The sequence below is a fragment of the Haliotis rufescens genome, unplaced genomic scaffold, assembly GCF_023055435.1.
Source record: "Haliotis rufescens isolate VD_foot unplaced genomic scaffold, xgHalRufe1.0.p SCAF_12, whole genome shotgun sequence".
NCBI lineage: Eukaryota > Metazoa > Mollusca > Gastropoda > Lepetellida > Haliotidae > Haliotis > Haliotis rufescens.
The window spans coordinates 14026528-14052808 of NW_025963802.1; the positions used below are offsets into that span (position 1 = coordinate 14026528).

General features: G+C 41.8%; 1 protein-coding gene across 1 annotated transcript; it reads left to right on the forward strand.

The window, feature by feature from the left end:
* The first annotated feature begins 515 nt into the window (after positions 1-515).
* LOC124142015 lies at positions 516-25983 on the forward strand. The gene is made up of 7 exons (XM_048393373.1): positions 516-722; positions 1758-1964; positions 5153-5347; positions 6519-6726; positions 8411-8532; positions 10200-10850; positions 24045-25983. Exons 2-7 carry the CDS (start codon positions 1766-1768, stop codon positions 25286-25288), a joined length of 2619 nt encoding a protein of 872 aa, XP_048249330.1. The 5' UTR covers positions 516-722; positions 1758-1765; the 3' UTR covers positions 25289-25983.
* Positions 25984-26281: the final 298 nt, after the last annotated feature.

Consider the following 26281-nt stretch of genomic DNA (forward strand, 5'->3'; position numbering starts at 1 on the left):
ACCATAAGGCTACCTAGCTTTCTCCAGAGGGGGGAATCCTATGAAATGCATGTGTATGAGCATGTTTTGAACAGTATTTCAGTTATTGGTCTATTAATTCTATAGTTAGAGAGGAAAACAAAAGTTATTCCAGCCATAATTGTCAAAACAAGGAGTACCGTTATATGGTATACACTGACTGACCAAGGATAATAATTTCATGATTAATCTTGATTTGAACCCATTCATTGGATCCAGACCAATTGCAACCAGTTGTGTCACTGCAGTGCCCTTGTTTTAGAGGACAGGTTTTACCTTTGCTCTCAGCATATCTCATAATCCATGAAATACATTACAACAGAAAGGGAAACTCATGCATTTGCAGGGGGCGGGTGTTCACCCCACTTTTCAAAATCCTGGATCTCCCTCTGCTACTGCATTTATTTCAATTGACTAGCAAGCTGTTATAGCCCCAAATGACAGGAAGGACTATTAAATTGAAAGAAAAACTTCCCAGCCATCAGATCCCTACTGGAACATGACAGCAGTGCTCTCCCTTTGAGTATCTTTAGAATCATCACAATGGAAGATGAATGCTGACAGGGAACTGTGCTTTGGGTGCTTTGAACCTGAATTGAGACATACGCTGATCGACGATCTGGTTTTGTTTCCTCAAAGTGACTGATTTCGTGTTGTTACCCTGCCTGGCCTCCATCACAAAGGAATGTTTTGCTCTGCGTGAGGTGGGTGTTAACTGCAGCATGGTATCTCGGTACGCTACCACTCTAAAACCGGCATATAAACACACACACACGCACTTGCTAGATGCAATATTCTTGAACGTCACGCGAGCACACACACACACACAACATCAGCGTGCCTAAATAGTGTTGTAAATTTGTAGATGAAACTTGAAGACTCGGTCGAGTTGAGTGATTCTTTGCACTCATAAAGGAATGGCGGCTGGGAATGTTATTGCAAGTATTGGACATTATATTGATAAGGATACGTTTATGGTGTCCTTAAATAAAGTAGAATGCACTTCGTGTGATAATACAAATATTCATCTCTCACAATTACTGCATGACAAGTAGGCCCTAGTTGTTTATAAAGATGAATCTCATCAATCTAGCAATCGCACAAGACACCACTGCCTATCGCTTGCCCGATACACATACTCCATTACAGTGCATCGCGGCAGAGAGCTTTACCTCAGCTCCGGTACAAAGCGTGCAGCAAACGCTATGTATACACGGACGGTGTTGTGATTTAATTCACTGCGAGGAGCTTGCTGAGTTGAAATAAAACCGATCAACTCGACCAGTAATAACAATCCATATTTTGTACAGGCGTGAAACAGATATGCGCAAGTGAGTGAGTTGGGTTTAACGCTGCTTTTAACAGTTTTCCAGTTATATCGCGGCGTGTCAGCTTAATTTTGGGAGGAAAGCCCAGAATGATGTTTGGCTCAGACGTTTACCACTTCGGTGAAACCCACGAGCCCTGATATGGTGCTTACACACCAAGAAACATAATCGGGGCGAACCGGGATTCAAACCCACAATCATAGGTTTCTGGCGTGCCCAACGGACGCAACTCCGTACCCTTAAAATCGCGGCGCCTTAGACGACTGGGCCACCCGTGCCCCCAAAACAGATATGCGTACCTCCATACATTTTATGTTCTATATTAAGTCATTGCAGAATCTGTGCAGTAGTCACCGGAAGTATTTAGGATATTCATATATTGCTTTACTTTAATATGATCTTTTTTTTCAGGAATAATAATGGATGTATTCGCTTGTGGGTTTAATGGATTTCAACAAATATCTCAACTACAGGAACTGGACGTTCAAAAGAAATCTACACAGGTCAATGTGCCACCATATTTTGACAGCCCAGTCAAACTGAATGTGACAACAGACAGTCTGTCCAGTTCACGATGTTTGATCACGTGGTCAAAACTGCGTTTCCTACGCAACAAAGGTACTTTGCAAATCAGTGAGTCGTATTATATCTATAAATGTATAACCGGATCTTTGATTGCTGTTACCATATCCCCTCATCAGGGCCCACTTGCACAAAGCGATCTTAGCGCTAAGATGATCGTAACTCCCATACTTTAACATAGGCTTACGATATGAAATTTACTATATTTCTTTTATATATATATATATCATATATGTACTATATGGTTTTCTGTTTATATCACTTATTTTACGTGCAATAGTTCTGTTAAAAGTCTCTGGGAACATGGTTGGGTTGGTTGGGTTGTTGTTTAACGCCGCACTCAGAATATTCCAGCTATCTGACGGCGGTCTGTAAATAATCGAGTCTGAACCAGACAATCCTGTGATTAATATCATGAGCATTGATCCACGCAATTGGAATCGTTGACATGCATCAACCATGTCAGCAAGCCTGACCACCCGATCCCGTTATAGTCGCCTTTTACGACAAGCATAGTCGCCTTTAACGGCTTGATGAAGACCTATTCTACCCCGGATCTTCACGTGTTTCTTGGAACATGGGGTTTATGGGTAGTTGTATAGGATATTCATGCATTTCCAATTTTCTGTGACAATACATTTTTAGAACATGTGTTTTAAACATTCCCGTTATGTTGATAGTTGTTCAGCTTTATTTTTTAACGAAAACCTTAAATTCATAAAATGTATTAAAAAAATTGTCACATTAATGAAAGGGAGACCTGTGACCCGAATAGTCTACATCGCTTCTTCCACGGTGTTTATGAATTCAGTAAGTACGGGAGGTAACAGCATATGAGGCAAAACAATAGGGAAACATATAATAGTAGAACTTGTGAATGAATAATTCATTCGAACCAGTATTGTTTTTTTTCAAAATGTGTCTGTGTTTATATAACATTCTGAATATTTTATTTCTATTTGTTATAGTTTTCTAAAAAGTATGTGGGACTCGTGGGTAGTTGAAAAATGGCCTGGTGGATAATTGAATAGAAAGTACATGTATTTCAATTTTAAACAATTGTTTATAACATGCCAGGTCTAGTAGTTCTTAAAATTCTCGATATTTTGTTAGTTGTTCAGTTTCAGTTTTATTCAAACCCTGAAAGACGTGGTATTTGTTTTACAGTTTAGCGCAAAAATGAGAGGGAACCAGTTTTCCGAGAAGGCTATGGGTGCATCTATCTTTTTTAAACAATTGTTTATAACATGTCACAATTAGTCTACGCGTTCTTAAAAGTATCATTATGCTGCTAGTTGTTCAGTTATATATTTTTTAAACCCTGAAATGAAGGACATTTGTGAGAAAGTTTACCGAAAAGTGAGTGAGTGAGTGAGATGGGTTTAACGCCGCTTTTAACATTATTTCAGTTATATCGCGGCGTGTCAGCTAAATGTGGGAGGAAAGCCCGAAGTGATGCAGGTATCAGACGTTTACCACTTCGGTGAAACCCACGAGCACGGGTATGGTGCTGACAAACCTAGAAATATAATCTGGGCGAACCGGGATTCGAACCCACAATCATAGGTTTCTAGCGTGCCCAAGGGACGCAACTCTACACAGCGAATCGCGGCGCCTTAGACGACTTGGCCACCCGTGCCCCCTTTACCGGAATAATTAAAGGGAGGGAGTGCCCAAGTGTCGGTTTATTACAAGCGGAATGCTGTTTGATCTAGTTTCAGCCTGAAAAGGCAACTGCGCTCATTTACTGTGGAAAGACCAAGTATGTATGGGAGGTAATCGCATAGACGTCAAAAACATGTTTTAAGATGTAAAACAGGAAATGAATTGAATCCGATATTGTTCATACTGTTTGAAACATGCCTGTGTTGATTAAATATTTTGAGGAAATTATTTTAAAGTAAATATTATTTGCGGTACAAAGAATTTGCCGCCGTGGTGAAGTATCGCATCAAAAGTTTTCTTGTTATGACTGTCACTACTGTGGTACGAAGAGCTTGGAATGGATGCACGGTAACCATTGGACCAAGTAACTGTAGTAATATCCTTTGTGAACAAACTCTCAGACGAGGCCGACACCTGGGTTTGATTCCAATATGCATGGGTTCAATATGTGAAAGGCGACTATGCTTGTCGTAAGAGGCGACTAACGGGATCCGGTGGTCAGGCTCGCTGTCTTGGTTGATACATGTAATCGCGTCATGATGCCAATCACTGGATTGTCTGGACAAGATTCGATTACTTACAGACCGCCGTCATATAGCTTGAATATTGTTGAGTGCGGAGTTAAATAACAAACAAACAATATGTGAAAGTTATTAATGGTGTCCATCCTTGCTGTTGATGAAATATTGTTAGAAGCCTTTTAAATCATGAACACGCACGCACGCACGCACGCACGCACGCACGCACACCATTCATGAACGTCGTGATTAAATTCCCATTTCACCATCTCAGCACCTCTTCTCACAAAAGTCTGACACACCGTATTCTGGCTGTTTTGAAGCATCACTCCCCGGATAATCATTCACAAAGTAATGATCGATACTTTCAGATGCAGAAAATATATGTGCATCTAAGTTTAATTTTCGAAACATTCACGTTCAACCTTCCTCAGAACATATTTTGCGCTTAGAAAGGGCAACGTAAATACGGGGGTTTCTGAACAAATGGAACTATTAAGTTTAAGTTAAACCAATCTTAGAAATCCTTTATGTCACATCGAGCCTTTTATTTTAAATATTTCTTACATGTAAAGTCATGATATGATCCAATGTACAAACCGGGAAGATCAGCAGTTTTTGACACATTATATTTTTATTTGTGCAATTTGGTGGTGTTACAATATATCCCAAAACACGAAAATTAAAAAAATTAAAAATAAACTTTTTTTTGTATTGGGACTTCAAATGATTTGCAATTTGGTAGTGTTACAATAAATCCCAAAACACGACAATATAAAATAAATAAAAATAAACTTTTTTTGTATTGGGACTTCAAATGCTTTACAATTTGGTGGTGTTACAATAAATCCCAAAACACGAAAATTTAAAAAAAAATAAAAATAAACTTTTTTGTATTGGGACATCAAATGATTTGCAGAAGAAATTTAAAAACTTTTGTACCGGATTATTTAAATATCGTGGGTCAAGAAAGGGGCCTCATGACTCGTTGTGTGATCTTGGTCTGACGTTGGGCCGTGTATTGAGGGTGTGTTGTTTCAGAGTCTGGTGACACGGAAGAGTTGCGTGGTCCCGTGGCGGGCTCCTGGGACAGAACGGTGTACAGGACAGCAACAGGTCAATATCACATCGGGGACGGGGACGGGGATGCCGTGCCCCACCCCACAGTACGTGTAGACGTGGGCCCTCGGGTAGACCACGTTGTTGGCGGGGAGGACAGGCTGTATTGTATACATGGTACGTGTGTAACACTCCTACAGTATAGTTCTGGGCGATGGGGTAACATAGTGGTTAAAGGTTCGCTCGTCACTCCAAAGACCCGGGTTCGATTCTCCACTTGGGTACAATGTGTGAAGCCCGTTTCTGGTGTCCTGATATTGCTGGAATATTGTTAAAAGCGGCGCAATCTTATTAAAATCAGATCTTAGTTCTCGCTGCCGCTAAACAAAGATCTGAGGACATCCAATTACGGGTCACGTCAGACCGACCTTTGGCAAACTCTGACCGACCAATGGAACTACTGACAAGAAGTCGACATTAGCCAATCAGAACGCAGCTTTCTCGTGCTTTCCGGCACTAATTTCAAATTGGCGATTACGCTTCGAAACATACTTTGACAAATTCTCGCTTAAAAAATGAAACCCGAACAAAAGAACGTTCTAGAATGGCTAAAATATGGTCTAGATTGTATAAATTCAGTCTTTAAGCCCGTAACTATCGTTCGGAATACCCCGTTTTAACGTTTTCGAGGCTGCATGATTAGAAATCACATTCCGACTGTCACTTTCATGATCTGGTAAGCGACGCTCTGATTGGTCGGATGAAAGGTCGTTCTGACGTGAACCCTAATGGGATGTCCTCAGATCTTTGTTTAGCGATAGCGAGAACTCAGATCTGATTTTAATGAGATTGAAAGCGGCGTAAAACCATACTCATTCACCCATTAGTATTGTTCAGTGTCATGGCTATTTATAATAAGTAGACTTATATAACAACTAAACAATATTTTATCATTTATAATGGTGTACGTAAAAGTTTCCTTCATATTTTTTAATTTTTAAACATATGTTCTGTAATTAAACTTCAAATCACAGCCTTTTCTCAATGCTTTTGTGATTTGTTTTAAGTAGTATTCGGGATTCAAGAGTGAGCATTGAGACTCCGAGTGAATTTCTTTTTATAGTATTCGGGGTTCAGGAGAGGAGGGATTTGCACCCTCATTGATGCAAGTTGTGACGAATAGGGGACGCGTCTTCTTACAAGTTGTATGTAACGGACAGGTGCAGTCACGGTGACAAAAGGAGGATAGAAGTTCAATTTAATATTTGAAGTACTTGTACTGGTTTCTAAACGAACTCTCTAACCTTACCCTTGACGTATGTAATTGTTTTGTGACTGGTCATTGCAGATGGCGGAAGATTATCAGAGATCGTGGAGGGTGGCGCTATCAGTAGAGGGACAACAGAGGGCCATGACCCACGTAAATGTAGTGATGGAAAGGTTGCGTTTATGAGACAGGTTTTTGAAGCTTGTCCAGTCACAAGCCTGTCTTGCGGCAAAGAACACGTTCTCTTCCTCACAGAAAACGGCCATGTTTTCAGTTTTGGACTTGGTAGGTAAGTGGTTCAATTATGGTGTGGCCATGTGTACCGTTAGATTCAACTCGAATAATAATAATTTTATTAAATACTAGACTTATCTTTTTACTTATACTGAAGCGGGTGAATACAGAGGAAGGTCCTCACCTGTCGTCTTCGAAAGGAGACGATGGGGAATATACTGTAAATCGTGAAATTAATGCGTCTCCAAAAGAATGCGACCGCTTGCCCCTAGCCAAAAATGCGACTCAATATGAATGCGACATTTACTGTCGTCCTATAACTGAAATATTGAGTACGGCGTTAAACAACAAAACAAATAAAAATTCGGTTATTTGCTGAAACTATATTTCACTTAGCACAATTTCACCATGTAATCGAATGATTTACAGAGAAACAGCGATATTCCGTGGTGGCCGTTCCTAGCCTCCTCAATAACAGCATTTTGTATCTCCGTTATACCCTGAGAAAATATCCATTACTGACCCGCTACTATATCTTCGTTTTGAGTCCGAGTTTAATGTCACGTCACTACAAATAGCCGCCACATCGCACTGAACTCGTGCACGGACGAAAGAAATTCTGTGCGAAGTTACTGATAAGAAAAACAATGTCACTGATTTCGTATTTCCTAGTTTTTTGTGTGTTGATCGTTAAATAAGCAGGCTATGAAGTTATTATTGTTCGCGTATTTATTCATACGTTTTTCTTTTGAGTTTATGGAGTTATAAACGTACAAGTGGCCTGCACACTGTGTAAATACTTTACCGGATTTACCGAAAGTGTTTTCACGTTTATACATCAATAAACGAAACAATATATATGATGCTATATATATTGAAGTCAATTATTACATATTCCTTTAATTATGACTGGGTCCTTTGTGTGTGACAAGTTTTTATATGAGTCTTCTTCTTATTAATGACATTGTATAGTTTCTCGTCATGATATGGCAGTAATATTGCCGATGTGGCGTAAAATATTAACTGGACTTCCCCAACAGTACTGGTATGAAAGCGGGTTACCAGACTAACGGTGACCAGACTAATGTTGACCAGACAAATGGTTCCCAGACTAGCGGTGACAAGACTAACGAGGACCAGACTGACGGTGAACAGACTAATGTGGACCAGACTAACGGGGCCAAGAGTAACGGTGACCTGACTAACGGGGACCAGACTAACGGGGCCCAGACGAACGGGGACCAGACTAACGGGGACCAGACCAACGGGGAACAGACTAACTGTGACCAGACTAATGGTGACAAGACTAACGGGGCCAAGACTAACGGGGCCCAGACCAACGGGGACCAGACCAACGGGGACCAGAACAACGGGGACCAGACTAACTGTGACCAGACTAACGGTGACAAGACTAACGGGGCCAAGACTAACGAGGACCAGACTAACGGGGGCCAGACTAACGAGGACAAGACTAAAGGGGACCAGACTAACGATGACGAGACTAGCGAGGACCAGACTAACTGTGACAAGACTAACTAGGACCAGACTAATGGTAACAAGACTAAAGGGGTTCAGACTAACATGGCCCAGACTAACGGTGACAAGACAAAGGAGGACCAGACTAATGGTGATAAGACTAACGGGGTTCAGACAAACATGGCCCAGACAAACTGGACCCAGACTAACGGGGCCCAGACTAACGAGAACCAGACTTAAGGGGTTTCACTGTGTGTTGTCAGCCGTGGTCAGCTGGGTCACGACACCGTGGAGGAGGAGAAGGAGCCGAGGATGGTGGACTGTCTGGACGGCCTCTGTGTGGTGGGCGTGGCAGCCGGAGGGTGGCATTCAGCTGCTGTCACAGGTACTATATATACCGACTGTGTGGAGAAATACAGTGCACTGTCTACATTGAGGCAAGCGGCGGTGGAGCCAGGTGGTAAAAGTGTTCACTTGCCACGCCCTCAATGTCTCAAAGAAGACTTTTTCTAATATAAAAGCAAGACTAATCGGAAAGATATAGGCTGACAAGTATAACACGTATTAACAAAAGATAAAATATTATCCATGCCAGACTCACGACTCATTCGTGACCAACTCGTGTTATTCCGAGACAAGCCGAATTGCGACACGTGCCCCTTTCATGGCCATTTTTGCGACCAGGTTCGCATAGGTACATAACTGAAAGAATTGTCTTGTCGTTGCGTAATGATTCACGTATATTACCCCAGCAATTTATAACAGATCGGGACAGTATGATTGAACACATTTAACTGTATCTTGGGTTATATTTTTAGATGCAAGACATACGTAAAATGAAAAATTATTCCTGAGGGATTCTTTGACCGAAGAACATTCTGATTGGTTTACGGTACTTTCGCACATAACATTCATCGATAGGGGGACGAGTCTTCTTGCAGGTTACGGAAAGGGGCGAGTAGTGACGAATGTCTCACGACTACCAAAGACATGCTATGATATGATATTGTTAGATATGAGTCATGGTAACAGAAATTGGACGTCAAAGCTGAGAAATGTATTATTTAAAATGGGATTTGGCTAGGTTTAGGATAATCAGCGTATTGGTATAGTATTCAATCATTTTTATCAGATTTTATAGTAAGAGCAACATGTATTTATCAGCAAGACTGGCATGCATCCTCGTCACATGGTGCAAAAACATTCAATTACAGTAAACTACGGTTATAACGAATTCAAAGGGACTACTAATTTTAGTTCGTTATAACCATAATTCGTTATAAGCATTTATACAGCATAACTACAGCATATAGTCGGGTATGTACGGTGTATGCCGAATTGCGTGAACAGTATATTCCAAGAAACTACTACGTATTTCTTACATTACATAAATTCAATGTCTTGATGTCAAGTAATAAATTTGATATAAGAAATTAATACATGTATATTTATAAGTCTATGCAATTAAGGACAAAACTGCTGATGTAGATTTCAATAACAATAATGGCTGCTGTACAACTGCTGTGACATGGGCCGATGGCCTACGTGACCTTACTGAATAAACAACAATAAAAATAACAACAAGTACAAAATACAAACATGATTACTTGAGTTTGTAAGACGAGTCATTTATATAATTCGGAGGACTCACAATTAACTAATGTAACCTGGCACGTTAGGACATTCTTGGTACCCAAACCTAAGCTAAGTTAAGAAGCATCATTATTTCACATTAATCTATTCTTTTATTATTCTGTTTGTAAGTTTGTTAAAAGTCTGTGGGGATATTCGGGTTTATGGGTAATTGTATCGAAAATCTAAGCATTTGTAATTTTGTCTTCAATTGTCTGTGACAATTCATTTTTGATATGTGTGTTTAAAAAAAAAATGTACTGTGTTAAGCTTTGCAGACCTTATGATAGGACCTGTTCAGATAAAATAAATGGTTACGATGCATGTATTAAAGTGCTATTATTTTGTCTTTTGTATTTCTAACGGACACAATTACGGTTTGCTGTTATTTTAGGTGGTTGATATAATCTTTGTTTGTAGCTAGTGGTGATCTGTTTACATGGGGGTGGAATGAGAGCGGCCAACTTGGACACTCGACTGGGCATCTGTGTGGAACAGATGTCACTGCAATACACGACGAAGGCATGGAAGGGACAGCTAGAGACTCGCCAAATCTTGCTGAAATCAGCCCCATCAAAGCTACTGATCCTGAATCAATTCAAGTCAAAGGTGCAGACCAAGAAGGTGGTCAGACACAAGGGACTGTTAGAGTCACACAGATTCACGGAGGCCTTCCCGTTAATGCTGACGAGCAATGTTCCAATCCAACACAGAATCCTTCAGTCTGTTCGGATCCCCTCAATACAGAAACAGCGGGCACTGATGCCAGTAGGGAACCTGCTGAACCTCTGAACACCATCATTACCAGTGTCGCGGGACAGGAGGCTGGACGTGGAGATGGTGCAGGACATGACAAGGTCATAGATGAGGAATATCCGAAGGTCATAGATGAGGAATGTGGGAAGGTTAGGGGTGAGGAACATGGGAAGTTTGTAGATGAGGAACTTGGGAAGTTTGTAGATGAGGCCAGAGTGTTGCTGATAAGCTCCCCGTTGTTGGTGACGTCACTGCCAGACGACTACACTGCTGTCAAGGTGTCGTGTGGATCTCGCCACACTGCCGTTGTTACAGGTATGTTTTGCCATGTGTTTTGATTTTTGTTTGTTTGTTTGTGTGTTGTTTAACGCCGCACTCAGCAATATTCCAGCTATATGACGGCGGTCTGTAAATAATCGAGTCAGGACCAGACAATCCAGTGATTGATAACATGAGCATCGATCCACGCAATGGGGATCGATGACAAGCATCAACCAAGTCAGCGAGCCTGACCACCCGATCCCGTTAGTCACCTTTTACGAGAAGCATAGTCGCCTCTTACGGCAAGCATGGGTTGCTGAAGACCTATTCTACCCCGGATCTTCACGGGCCCCATGTGTTTTGAAGCCTAATAAGGGACATTAGATGGTCTTGACACTACTAAAGCAGGAAGAGCAGCTGTACAAGATACCGCATTTCGCTGTGCAGAGTTGCGTCCCCTTCGGCACGTCAGATTCCTATGATCGTATGCTGGTTCGGTTATATTTCAAGTATTGTAATTATCCCGTGAGTTTCACCACAGTGAGACCTGCATCACCCCCCCACACACACACACACACAGGAATTAAGCTGACAGACACTCCGTGATATCAATATTGTGGCATGAAACCCAAACTCGAACATCCCTTTGTTTGTTTCTCTTGTTAGGACTGTTGTCAGAGAGCAGAGCCAGTGACTTTACTACTGCCCATCTGCATACCTGTTAACATAAATAATCTGGCCAATGAAGTAAGCTCAAGGCCGTTCCACCCTTCACCTCAAAATTTTTATTTCATCCAACTTGAAGCAATTATTTAATGAGTCAATGACTTTGTCATATAGTTCTTGATACTTTTAGTGTACTTTTTTCAGATGACGGTGTTTTATATACATCAGGCTGGAACAAGTACGGTCAGTTAGGTCAAGGTCACACAAGGCCATCTGATGTCTTCAAAGCAGTGTCCTTGACTCCTGTCAACGTTATTGACGTGAAATGTGGATGTTGGAACACTGTGATTTTTTCAGAAAATGTCACACTCTCCAGTACACAACACACTCCAATTTGATGCAATCTCATTCAAATCAGATCTTAGTGCTCGCGAGCGAAAAAAGGTCAAAGGACATCCCATTTCAGGTTACGTCCTTTGGCGAACTTTGACCGACCAATGAATAGACTGACATGATATCGACATTAGCCAATCACAAAGCAGCATTCTCGAGCTTTAAGGTCCTAGTTTCAAACTGGCGACTTCCATTCCAGACTTCGCTTTGAAAACTATTTTGATAATGTTCTCGATTCACAATTTGAAAACTAAACAAACGAAAATTATGGAATGTCTAATATATGTGTGATATTGTATGGCAATACTACCCACGGGATGTGGAAAGCCTCTTCCGTTTCAAATACTTGTCCGACACATTCCGACTGTCACGTTCCCGACCTTGTAAGCGACGCTCGATTCGATTGGTCGAATGAAAGGTCATTCTGACATGACCCGTTATGGGATGTGCTCAGATCTTTGTTTAGCGGGAGCGAGAACTGAGATCTGAGTTTCATGTATTGATGTTGATGACACGCGGGTATAGTTATTGATAGAAGGGAATTGACTGTGGTGTATGGACTTCTTTGATATCTACCATGTTTATACGTTTGACCACAAACTTACAAACGTTATCAAACGTTGCAAGGTTACTAAGACAAAATTGTTATGGATGAGCAACTTCTTTATTACAATTGGGCGACGTTTCGGTGTAGATTCTAACACCATTATCAAGCAAATGATGTAAAAAACTAGGTATGAGCATGATATGTACTCTTCAAAAAAAGAAACTTGACATAGATGTAAAACCACTTTTTGCCAAATATCTAAAATAATTACATTAAATGAGAACCAAATAAGTCAAACAGAAAGATGATGTGTCTATAATTCGCGAAAACACATGCAAAGCACATAAACGTAGCGTTTGGGGATCAATTTTACAGCTCCAAACGTAACCGCCTGTAAAAAACGTGCAGCACAGGAGCCTGCATTTAGGCATGCAGGCCCCCCTGCTGAATGGGTATAAAAATCCACATCAACGGCTGTTCATACAGTCCTTATAACGACAGTAGAGGCGGTGACAGAATGCCAAGACTGAATGCAGCTCAACGGAACAACGCCATTGGGAGATTACGAGCTGGAGCAACTCAGCAAGAAGTGGCCAGGCACTTTGGCGTATCCAGGCAGACAATCTCCGCACTGTGGACCCGATACAACAACACCAACAGAGTTGACGACCGACCAAGGTCAGGAAGACCAAGGGTGACAACCCAAGCACAAGATCGATACATCCGGCTGCGACACCTCCGAGACCGCACTACCACAGCCACGTCTACAACCACACAGATCCCTGGGGTACGCAGAATATCAGATCAAACGGTAGGTACAGACTGAGGGGGCTGGACTTTTTGCACGAAGACCTGTTCGACGTCATGTATTGACCCCTCGTCATCTGGCGGACCGTCTGCTTTGGTGCCATGGGCACGTGCAAGGTGGAGAAATGTACTGTTTACCGACGAGCCCCGTTTCCTACTCACACGTGCTGATGGGCGCGCACATGTCTACAGACGTCGGGGTGAACGTTAGGCCCCCAACTGTGTGCAGCAGGTTGTCCCATTTGGCGGCGGGAGTGTCATGGTATGGGCCTGAATTCATCACGGTGGTAGGACGCCTCTCGTGCATGTGGCAGGTGCATTGACAGGTGTGCGTTACAGAGACTTGATCCTACAGCCTTACGCTCTTCCTCACGTCAACGTTCATGGCGGACAGTTCCAGCAGGACAACGCTCGACCGCATATTGCACGTGTTTGTCAGGAATTCTTACAGCACAACAACATCCAGACATTACCTTGGCCAGCCCGGTCACCAGATTTGTCCCCGATTGAGCATATGTGGGACGAGTTGGATCGACGCGTTCGCAGAAGGAATCCACCGCCCCAAACACTTCCGGCGCTTCTTGATGCATGAATGTCAGCACATCCAACAGCGTGTTATTGACAACTTGATTGCATCTATGGGTCGTCGGTGTCAAGCGGTGATTGATGGACCTGGTGGGCAGAACCGATACTGACATTTTCTGTACCCCTGTGATATTAACTGTATCGTGTACGTGTGTCTGTCTAAGTGACACGATTAATGTTTTGAACATTGTGTACATTTATCTTCAAACAGTGTTTCAATTATGGTTTCTGTGTCCTATTTTGAAACAATCGCATTATATTACATTTTGAAAGTCAGTGTCAAGTTTCTTTTTTTGAATAGTATATATACATAACAAAGGATAGATGTTTATATAACAGATAAGGTTGATGTACACCGATTGATTAGGTAGTTTTGATAAGACAAGTTTATACAAGAGATGGGGTTGATGTACAGTAATTGATGGGTATGGGATTAATATAGATGTTGTGTTCCAGAGAGGCAAGACAATTCAGAACCTCTTCAGTGCCACAGGTAAACCACCAAGCACACGCAAACAAGATCAAGCTGGTGTTGTGTTCCACATAGAGTGTGAATGCGGTGACTCATATGTAGGTGAAACTTCAAGACCTCTCAATCAACGTTTAAAAGAACATCATGCCTCTGTCCTAAAAAAAAGACTCTAAATCTGCTATCTCTGACCACACCCAAATCCACCCCAGCCACAATATTAAGTGGGACAACGTCAACATCTTAACAACAAACCAGAAAGACTTCAAGCTCAGAAAATTTACATCAAAAGAATTCAGCCAGCCATAAACAGAGATCAAGGATACTACATCCCTCCAGCTTACCATGATCTCATCAGTTTGCCAAAACAACACTGAACTATTATCTCTCCACTGGCTTCCCATACATTCCTTCTTAGTAATCCTTGTGTTAATCCCATACCCATCAATTACTGTACATCGACCCCATCTCTTGTATAAACCTGTCTTATCAAAACTACCTAATCAATCGGTGTACATCAACCTTATCTGTTATATAAACATCTATCCTTTGTTATATATATATATCATGCTCATACCTATTTTGTACTTCATTTGCTTGATAACGGTGTTAGAGTCTACACCGAAACGTCGCCCACATTGTAATGAAGAAGTTGCTCATCCATAACAATTTTGTCTTAGTTACCATTCCAACTTCTAAATGCCACCCAAAGAAGCGTTACAAGGTTGGAAAATGTTACTGTAAACGTAAGGTTCAAAACACAACTTACCGGTATCAAATACATTACCTTCGAATAACCATTTTCTTCTGTTTTATTTTAAGCAACCACCAAACATGGTGTATACTTTCTTTTGCCCGACAGTGTGTCTCTTCGAGTATGTACGGTTGGTTGGTTGGTTGGTTTGTTGTATTACGCCGCACTCAGCAATATTCCAGCTATATGACGGCGGTCTGTAAATAATTGAGGCTGGACCAGACAATCCAGCGATTAATATCATGAGCATCAATCCACGCAGTTGGGATAGGATGTCATGTATCAATCAGGTCAGCGAGTCTGACCACCCGATCCCGTTAGTCGCCTCTTACGACAAGCATAGTCACCTTTTACGGCAAGCATGGGTTGCTGAAGACCTATTCTACCCCGGAATCTTCACGGATGAGTATGTACGGAGATAACATGAGACGCCATCATGGCTGTCATAAAGTGCATATAAGGCAGTTAAACAAAGCCGTTTGTCACTCTCCTCTCAACATAAGATGTGTTTGTTTGTTGTTTAACGCCGCACTTAGCAATACTCCAGCTATATGACAGCGGTATGTAAATAATCGAGTCTGAACCAGACAATCCAGTGACTGACATCATGAGCATCAATCCACGCAGTTAGAATATGATGTCATGTATCAACCAGGTCAGCGAGTCTGACCACCCGACCCCGTTAGTCGCCTCTTACAACAAGCAAAGTGGCTTTTTACGGCAAGCATGGGTTGCCAAAGACCTATACTACCCCGGATCTTCACTAGTCCGCTTCACTAGTCTTCACATAAGAGATTTGTGAGGTTTCAACACGTGTATGAAAAAAATATTGTGTATAGCATAAGATCGAATTACAGACTGATAGTTTGAATAGAATTTGACAGGGGTGAGAGAAACTTAGAGAACGGAGGTGAGGTGAAATGGGTTTAACATCGCGTTCAAGATTATTGCACTTACATAGCGACGTGCATGCATGTGTGTGTATGCGTGTGGCTGCTTGTACTAGTCCGGACTAATGCCGATTTTATAGTGATAGGCCATTGAGATACCATCCCGCAGTTACCTATGGATACAGTAGACAGTATACTCAAATTTTCACATGACCACTCCCCCCACCAAAAATGTAGGAGCGGGTGGCGTCAGTTGGCATGGCATCGGGGATCATGATGATTCACTAACACTGGGCAATACACTGAACTACGTCACATAAAATAAGTTAACAAGGAATAACGCCGAGGAAACCGTCCAGGTGTGATATTGCTTCACGTCACAAGTGGCAGTGGTTGCAGCTGCAGATTGTGACTTTGATTAACCTCCCCTTGCCCCTTACTCTCCTGACAAGCATCTCGAACCTAAACCCAATCAAAACTGCTTCTACGAGCCAGTAACGGCGAGGTGATTGTCGTCGTCGTTGTACGACCAAGATGAAGGCTCTTTGCAGGGTAGGTATACAAAGCTGGACCATCTGATCCAAGTGTATTGAAGTCAAAGATAATATTGAAATAATAATTTGAATAATTTTGATTCTAAAATACTTTCTATGTGAGGCCACGAACCTTTCGGTTGAGCCTCGTTTATACTTGCAAACGGCTTCGAGTGTTGATTCATGTTGTCGTTTGTGTTAATATACTGGTAAAGAGATAGAATGTTTAAGCTCATATTTCGAAAATAACTGTAAATAACTGTCCTCTGTAAGATCTGTAAGCACCAACTCCTTGAGCCTTTAGTCGCCTGGTCACCGTCTGTCTGCTAACCATATGCCCTAAGGTATTCGTCGCTGATGACGTCACTGTCAGGAATCGATTTCGTGGATACAAAGTACGCATGTACCGGTCTTCATTGCGCGTAGTTATCCTGGGTCTGCTTGTTCTTTGCCTGTCTGAGGTCTGCCCGGTCTGTCTGTGACGTTGCATTAGGTTAGTAAACAAGATTTCTAGCAATGTGGTCGTGGATGGCTCCCATCATACCCAGGGTCCGCTCGCATTTTTCGATTGTCAGTCGTCGCTTTTGTTTGGTAGTCATTGTAAGTATCTGACATGCTTTCTGTGGTTGGTTTGGTTTTTTTTCATTTTATTAAGTGTTAACGTTTCTTTTGTCTGTCAGTTTACATCACGGCACATGGTACATTAATTTTGAATGCACTTCAAGGTTGAACAGTTTTCATTATACGATCTATTGACATTATGCTTTGAAAATGATTAGAGTCCACCAACTCTGGTGACCTAAATAATTGTATGGTAATTGCTTGTAAGGTTCCTGATCACGTTTTTGTATCTCGTGTATGTAAGGTCATGTAGGTGTACGAGTATGTCCATCATTTCATCATTTCACGCTGAAGATATCACTTGGTAAGTTGTTACAGAGATATATTACTATATATATGGCAAATTACACACAATGATGTCAAACGTAATCGAAAAGTACACTAGTGTTATGCAATTGTGATATTGTATAAAAAGCAACATATTAATATTCAATAATTTGCTTGTACAGTGATGAAATTAAGAACTGACTTTCACTTATGTGTTCATTGAAGTATGAACCTTCATAGAGTGAGAGCCAAACGGTATGAACGTCTGAACTTGCTTTTTTATATCACTATTTGTACCTCGAAGGATGTAGATCTACACACAATTTTATTTCGTACCCGTGACTTCATGTTTACACTGACAGTCATACAATAACCAGATGGGGAATGAATATGAAGTAGTTCCGTGGAATGGCGTAAATCCTCAAAGAAGAGGTGACGTGAGAGTATTTATGATCACGTGTTCCTGGGTGACATATTTTGTGGTTTGTTTACAAAATTACAAAATTATATAGTCAAGTAATATCATCATCAAAGGTCTGTTAAGAAGTACCCCAGTAAGTCAGTCACAACGACGGCGCGTCGTGATACATTTGTATCTAGTACAAGACGTTGTAGATCTAGACGTGGCCGACACGATGAAAGTTGTAAATGAACCTGTGGCGTTTACAAGTGTAAGTCATCACTAATCCATTGGCCGATCATTGAAAGGTGATTGTAAAGATATGTCAAACAGATACTAAGGTAAATTAATAGATTCCTGTAGATTGTCACAGTCACCCGATCGAGTCACGGATCGAGTCGACACTACAATAGTTTGGATGTACTTTTCTTCGTTTTGTTCACTTGGATGGGTCGAACGACCACGCAGTCTTCTCAATGTATACTCCTCACAAAACGTTAAGCAACAATTCTATTATGCGTCAGTCCATGTTCATATATTCCAATACCTAAACACTGACTAAAGCAATACAAGTGAGTGAGTATGGTTTTACGCCGCTTTTTAGCAATATTCCAGCAATATCACGGCTGGGGACACCAGAAATGGGCTTCACACATTGTACCCATGTCGGGCGAACGCTTTAACCACTAGGCTACCCGACCGCCCCACTTAAGCAATACAAAGAAAGAGCACAAACACACATTGTCCTCAAAGGGAACTGAAAAGCGTTTATGTCTAACAGGTTTACAAATGATCAAAAACAGTATCATGAAAACCACTTGGAACAACATCTTAAACGGAAAAAAACAATGGCTCCTGTCTTTCAGATTCCATAGAGTTTTCGAAATTAAGAGATGTCATTAAGTCTTTAAAGAAACAGGGGAAAGGAAACGTACCATAGTCGAGATGAGGCTATTTCTGACCATGAAATCCATCAACTTAGAGACGCAGGCAAACTCGGTACGGATTCACCAGAATCCATATTGAAAACGTGTGTGGTGGAACAACATGTTTTTCGGGGTTGAGGTAATTCGTGAGTGAGTTGGGTTTACGCCGCTTTTAACAGTATTCCAGTTATATCGCGGCGTGTCAGGTTGATATGGGAGGAAAGCCCAAAATGATATTTGACTCAGACGTTTACCACTTCGGTGAAATCCACGAGCACGGGTATGGTGCTGACAAACCTACAAACATAATCGGGCGAACCGGGATTCGAACCCACAATCATAGGTTTCTGGCATGCCCAAGGGACGCAACTCTGCACAGCGAATCGCGGCGCCTCAGACGAGTGGGCCACCCTAGTGGTTACAACGTTCTCTCGTTCGATTCCCGACATTGGTACAATGTGTGAAGCCCATTTCTGGTGTCCCCTGCCGTGATATTGCTGGAATTATTTTAAGCGGCGTAAAATGAAACTCACTCACTCACTCACTCACTCACTTTAAGTCTGTTTGCATTTTCTGCTGTATCTGAAAATATCTATATAAGGTAGATTGTTAGTCCAGCTTCAACAGTGAACTGCACAAAACTAAGCTTTTCTTTCAAGGTTTTATCATCAAAGGCCTGGTTAAGCTGTTGGAGAAATTTATGGGAGTCATTTATAGGAATGAGACGTCGCTAATCAACATGATGCGCGTTGTTATCCCAAGCTATGACCTGGAATTTACGTGCTTTTTTTAAAAGACTGTGTGAATGGCGAGAAGTTCCTCCTGAGAATAGTCAGTCTCGATTATCTTCACCAAAACCACCCGCTACGCGAACAATTTTCATTAAATAAGAAAGTGTGTGTTGCCTTACGCCGTATCCAGCAGTACTCTTGCCATACGACGTCAGCCTGCAAACAATGGAGTCTGGACCTGACAATTCAGTGATCAGTATCATTAGTAATGATCCACGTGGTCGGGGTACGTCTCCACGCTATCAGCTAAGCCCTTAAGTTTAAATGATCGTGATTATTGATAATGTGCATCTACAGTAAACTACGGTTATAACGAACACGCTTATAACGAACTGACGGATATAACAAACTAACTTTTTAGTCCCGACTATTTGCTGTAGTATATAGTATATATGCTTATAACGAATTACGGTTATAACGAACTAAAATTAGTAGTCCCTTTGAGTTCGTTATAACCGTAGTTTACTGTATCAACAAAGAAACATTTACTGTAGCCTTCCAGTGCATCATGTTATTGGAAATAGCACGTTTAATGTTCACACATTTCGATGTTTGACTTAGACTTAGGTACTGTGGTCGTACAAATCATGAATCTATCTGGAACGCCACCGATTGGGCAGGATACGCTCACCTTTTTACGAACACCTAGTTTTGCTGTTTGTTGCTTAACGCCGCACTCAGCAGTGTTCCAGCTATATGACGGCGGTTTGTAAATAATCGTGTCTGTATCAGACAATCCAGTGACTGACATCATGAGCATCGATCCACGTAATTGGGATACGATGACATGCATCAACCAAGTCAGCAAGCCTGACCATCCGATTCCGTTAGTTGCCTCTTACGACAAGCACAGATTTCTGAAGACCTTTTCTACCCCGGATCTTCACGTGTCGATCAGTATCATTAGTAATAATCCACGTGGTCGGGGTACGTCTCCACGCTATCAGCTAAGCCCTTAAGTTTAAATTATCGTGATTATCTTTAATGTGCATCTATCAATAAAGAAATACGATCACAGTTACTGTAGGCTTCCAGTGTATCAGGGGCACTGGTGGCCCAGTCGTCTAAGGCGCCGCGATTCGCGTCCATTGGGCACGCCAGAAACCTATGATTGTGGGTTCGAATCCCGGTTCGCCCCGATTATGTTTGTAGGTTTGTCAGCACCATACCCGTGCTCGTGGGTTTCACCAAAGTGGTAAATATCTGAGACCTGCATCACTTGGGGCTTTCTCCCACATTAAGCTGACACGCCGCGATATAACTTGAATAATGTTAAAAGCGGCGTTAAACCCAACTCACTCACTCACTCCAGTGTATCATGTTATTGAAAATGGCACGTTTAAGTTCATGCATTTCGATGTTTGATTTGGATAAGCATGGGTTGCTGAAGACCTATTCTGACACGGATATTCGATCACGAACCCAATTTGATGCTTATTATATACAGTGCACTCGTGTGTAACATGTTTCTAGATTACATTATTCATACACGAATGCGCCCAACTTAGTTTTGGTGGAAGTAAACATGGCTATAATTAATATTTATGTGTGGCTGGTTGCCCCAACCTCTCCGTCACAAATGTATAACAAGTGTATTATCTAAACATGCATCAGCTGTTTCAATAATGATATATGCAAACAATTTCAATATTTTTATTTAAAACTTCATTGATCTAAAATACACTTTGTCTGTTAATGTACACAACAACCATTCGGTGTATCTCCTCGAATGAATTTTGTCTTCCGTCATCACCCTGAACTACCATCAGAGGTCGGTCTATCCTTTATACATCACACTTCTGCCATTTATTTCACATATGCCTCGGAAACCCGTTTATCCGGACAATATTTGTGTACACAAGTGTTCGGATAAGCGAGGTTCGACAGTCGTCGGAATCGTACAGTGGACCCTGCCTTTAGCAGACATTTCCAATTGTAATTGAAAGACTTTTGTAGCTTTTATTCACGAAGTCAAACGTAAAAGGTTTTACTAGAAGTATGCGTGAATATTGTCAATACTGTTTGGTGAAAGGGCACATTAACATAATGTCTTGTCTGAAAACACAAACATTTAAGTGCTTGGTGCTTGATTATAACCGTGGGGCGGTTACTGCCCAAACCCTTCTATTACCTGCAATCAACCTAGAGTCATTATTTTGTTTATGTGCTCGTTTTATAACCGGGAGTTGCGTCCCTTGGGCACGCCAAATACCTATGATTGTGGGTTCGAATCACGGTTCGCCCCGATTAAGTTTCTAGGTTTGTCAGCACAATATCTGTGCTCGTGGGTTTCACCGAAGTGGTAAACGTCTTAGACCTGCATCACTTCGGGCTTTTCTCCCACATCAAGCTGACACGCCGTGGTATAACTGGAATACTGTTAAAAGCGGCGTTAAACCCAACTCACTCACTCCTTTGTGGACCCGCGGTCTCGTCAAGGTCATAAATGCCCGATAAAGGGAGATAATTCAACGCCATGCATGTGGTGATTCGAGGTTAACTCCGGTCCCCAGTATCCTTTGCTTGTCGTAAGAGACGACAATATGGATTAGGGAAGTCAGATTGGGTGACTTGGTTTAGAGCGTGTACAGCGTGGATCTTTACTCATAATATCACTGGTTTGTTTGTCATATAACGACTATTGCTGAGTGCAATGTTAAATACCAAACAAAAACTCCATGGAACATTATTGACAGACATCTTGTTTTCGGTAAAATACTATAGCCCCTAATAGTATATAACAAGACGAGATGTCCAGTGCACGGCAGAGGGAACATGCACAGTGACACCTACATGAGGCAGCAATTTCACTATTTCTTTGCTGCCGCCGCTGCTTCTATATTATCCAAAATATTTCAGTTAGAACATTATCACTAGGACGTTGCACATATTCGAATTTATATATTTTTCCAAATTATTTATATGTAAAGTCTTTGTCATTTGTCTCCAGCAAGCAAGAACTAACGTACATTTTCAGCTATTAAACGCTCCTGTTTGACTAGACCATATGGGATGACGTCAACTTTCCCGTTATGTAGAGCTATATTCCACATATTTCACAACGTTTGAGGTACAATCGAGCATGCTGTTCTTGGAAACTCTTAAAGGGCGGTAACCACATTTGCTCAAAAATTGTTTGATCAGGGCTACAATTTGCAAGGCCTCAGTGAAACTTTCAATATGTTTTGCGGTACACATATATTCCCAAATTTGACGCATCAGTGACCAAAATGATATCTGATGCATTTCCTTTTTTGAACCAAATGTTCCTGTTTTCGTTCACAAACACCTGATACCATCACTATGTAATACTGATTCATAAACACAGGCTTACCGTGTAGTCGGAATCGGATTCTGCTTATAGCAGAGATTTCTCATGATTTGGAAAGTGGTTTGTCACCTTATTCTCCCCACATGGTAGTCCATGGCGTGTACCTGTAGTCCATGGCGTGTACCTGTAGTCCATGGCGTGTACCTGTAGTCCATGGCATGTACCTGTAGTTCATGGCATGTACCTGTAGTTCATGGCGTGTACCTGTAGTCCATGGCATGTACCTGTAGTCCATGGCGTGTACCTGTAGTCAATGGCGTGTACCTGTAGTCCATGGCATGTACCTGTAGTCCATGGCATGTACCTGTAGTCCATGGCGTGTACCTGTAGTCCATGGCATGTACCTGTAGTCCATGGCGTGTACCTGTAGTCCATGGCATGTACCTGTAGTTCATGGCGTGTACCTGTAGTCCATGGCATGTACCTGTAGTCCATGGCGTGTACCTGTAGTTTATGGCGTGTACCTGTAGTTCATGGCGTGTACCTGTAGTCCATGGCGTGTACCTGTAGTCCATGGCATGTACCTGTAGTCCATGGCGAGTACCTGTAGTTCATGGCGTGTACCTGTAGTCCATGGCGTGTACCTGTAGTTCATGGCGAGTACCTGTAGTCCATGGCGTGTACCTGTAGTCCATGGCATGTACCTGTAGTTCATGGCGTGTACCTGTAGTCCATGGCATGTACCTGTAGTTCATGGCTTGTACCTGTAGTTCATGGCGTGTACCTGTTGTTCATGGCATGTACCTGTAGTCCATGGCGTGTACCTGTAGTCCATGGCGTGTACCTGTAGTCCATGGCGTGTACCTGTAGTCCATGGCGTGTACCTGTAGTTTATGGCTTGTACCTGTAGTCCATGGCGAGTACCTGTAGTTCATGGCGAGTACCTGTAGTTCATGGCGAGTACCTGTAGTTCATGGCGTGTACCTGTAGTTCATGGTGTGTACCTGCATTCACAGCAAATCTGGAAGAGAACTACTCAAACATGTTTCAATAGATATAATAATTTGAAATGCACATATGGACAATAATCTGATAAATTGTTAACTTTATTACAAAACTATGCTTGTTGTAAGGCTATCCTAGAATTTTAGTTGAAAATTAGCAACGAATACGTGACCGTGCATATTTCCAACCACAAGAAATGAGTTAAAGGTTTGTGCACACGTTTAATATAGGTGGGAGAACATTAACTTAAACCTGTAAGTAAATATAGAGACAAGTACCAGTAAATTGTAAACGTTAAAACATTTGCTTCTTTAATATTTCAGGCAGAATACAGTCCCGCAGGGCCACAAGTAATATGTTTCCACGAAATATATCCTGCAGTCTGAAACACCTTAAAAGGATCAGGTCAGAAGTTATAACTGCGCGAAAATGCACCACACGAAGGAAAGGGTACGTCCCCTATGGTAAAACAGGGTCTGGAAATTATGGGTCAACGTTCACCCCTCAAACGGTTGAGTTCATGAAGCCTGTTCGGGACAAGCTCCTCAGTCTAGTGACAGAAATACCCTTCAAAGAGCAGGTGTTCAACATCGGCGACTACGGCACAGGAGATGGAGCAACGTCCATGACGTTACTGAAGGAGTTGTTGGTGGTTCTGAAGGAACGTCATGGTTCTGAACGGCAGTTCCAAGTCATCTACGAAGACCAGGATTTAAACGACTTCAATTCTTTGTTCAAACGTCTTTCTGGGGCCATCCCAGATCCCCCATCTTACCTTTTGAATATGAACAATGTCTTTGCTCTTACTTCAGGTGTACACTTCTATAAACAGTGTGTGCCGTCCGACTCCATGCATTGTATCATGTGTATGATCGCTGCTCACTGGCTGTCCAAGACCCCGACCCTGTATAAGGAATCGCTGTACATCTACCCCGACAGTTCTGCAGAAGAAAAAACGGCTCTACGGGATCAGAGTATCTCTGACTGGGAGACGTTCTTGCTGATGAGAAGTAGAGAACTAAAGAAAGGGGGAGTACTTGCTGTGTCCCTCTCCTGCGAATACGTTGATGAAACAAGCAGACAAATCTCATTCACCTTGCAGAACTTTGTGTTTCTCATGACGGACGTGTGGCGGAATTACAGAAATACCGGAAAGATTACGGACAAGGAATTCATCAACACCAACATAGCCTACTGCCATTACAACATGAATGATCTCAAGGAGCCTTTTGAAAATAATACATCAGCAGTTTGGAAATCAGGTCTTCGTCTTGTTTCAACTGAAGTAATCATCAACAACAATGTCTTCTACTCCGCCTGGAAGCAGAGGAAGGACCTGGAAGGTGTGGATGACAGAGACGGGTTCGCCAGGGCGTACGTGGCCGCCCACAGGAACTGGAGCAACAGTACCTTCATCGACGGCCTCTCAGACGCTCGCACACGAGAGGAAAGACTGAACATTGTGGATGATTTCTATGGCGATATACAGGGAAGAATAGCAAATATGAATCCAGATGTCTTTAAAGATGAGTCATGTCTCAACTACCTTGTCATTGTCAAGGAGTAGGAGTGGCGTGGCATCTTTAGTTTACACCCCCAAATAATTACAATGGCTCATCTATACAGACATTAACAGATATATCATTAACGCTAACATGGTTAACTTCTAGCTAATGATCCCAATCTATCTGTTACTGATACAGGAATTCCAGCACTTGTTCATGTTTCACCTAAATGCACTGTGAGGCTGGTCAGACTAATCGTTTTACCCCTCAACACGCAAAGCATGTGTACCGTCAACAGATATTTTCCAAATCTTTTCATGTTTTTAATCAAGGTGCTCACGTGATTTCATGCACTTCGCGAAGTAAGAACCGTTTTATCCCACGATAGATCTTGATTATCGATCGGATCGTCTTCACTGGGCGCCGTGCAAGTGTAATCAGAGGTGGAATCTGATTGGTCAATAGGAGGGACATAGAAGGGACATAACTCGTAATAGCCACTGGTGGCACTACAATCAAACCCAAAAATTCCGGCCGAGTTCGGCAAGGGCGAAAACTGGACGTTTACAAGATATTTCTTCGGATTATTAAAAGAGTTTTGTCACATTTATTCATCGCCAAGCCAGACGTCAGCGAACTGTCTTCAAAAGGCAAAATTTAGAGGTTCCCAGAAAGATATTTGAACATTTTTAGCTACTCTTTGACCCAAGATGTATTACCGAATGTTGTTGAAGACGGTGCATCAATAAAAAATGAAATCATCAGTGGTACATCATCGTCTTTTCTCCGCTCAGTGTAGCCATGTTTCTGTAGGCTAGAATCTTTTGATCGTGGGTTCGAATCTCATATTCCCCTGATAATGATCCATGCTTTATCGGACACACGCATGTGCTTGTGGGTTTCATAATGAAAAAGCCCATAACATCACCTTACAATAATTTATTCACTCACACCATATTTACAAATTCATATGTACATACATGTTTACATACAATCATACACTCACATAAACACAAGACTTATCCTTAATATTCAATTTGAAATCTCATTACTCT

Bases quoted from the DNA above. Each gene is read 5' to 3' on its own strand.
- LOC124142015 (XM_048393373.1), top strand. From the start codon at position 1,766: ATGGATGTATTCGCTTGTGGGTTTAATGGATTTCAACAAATATCTCAA. The intron at 1,965-5,152 runs GTACTTTGCAAA...GTGTTGTTTCAG, and splicing joins GCGTTTCCTACGCAACAAAG to AGTCTGGTGACACGGAAGAG. The intron at 10,851-24,044 runs GTATGTTTTGCC...TTAATATTTCAG, and splicing joins CCACACTGCCGTTGTTACAG to GCAGAATACAGTCCCGCAGG.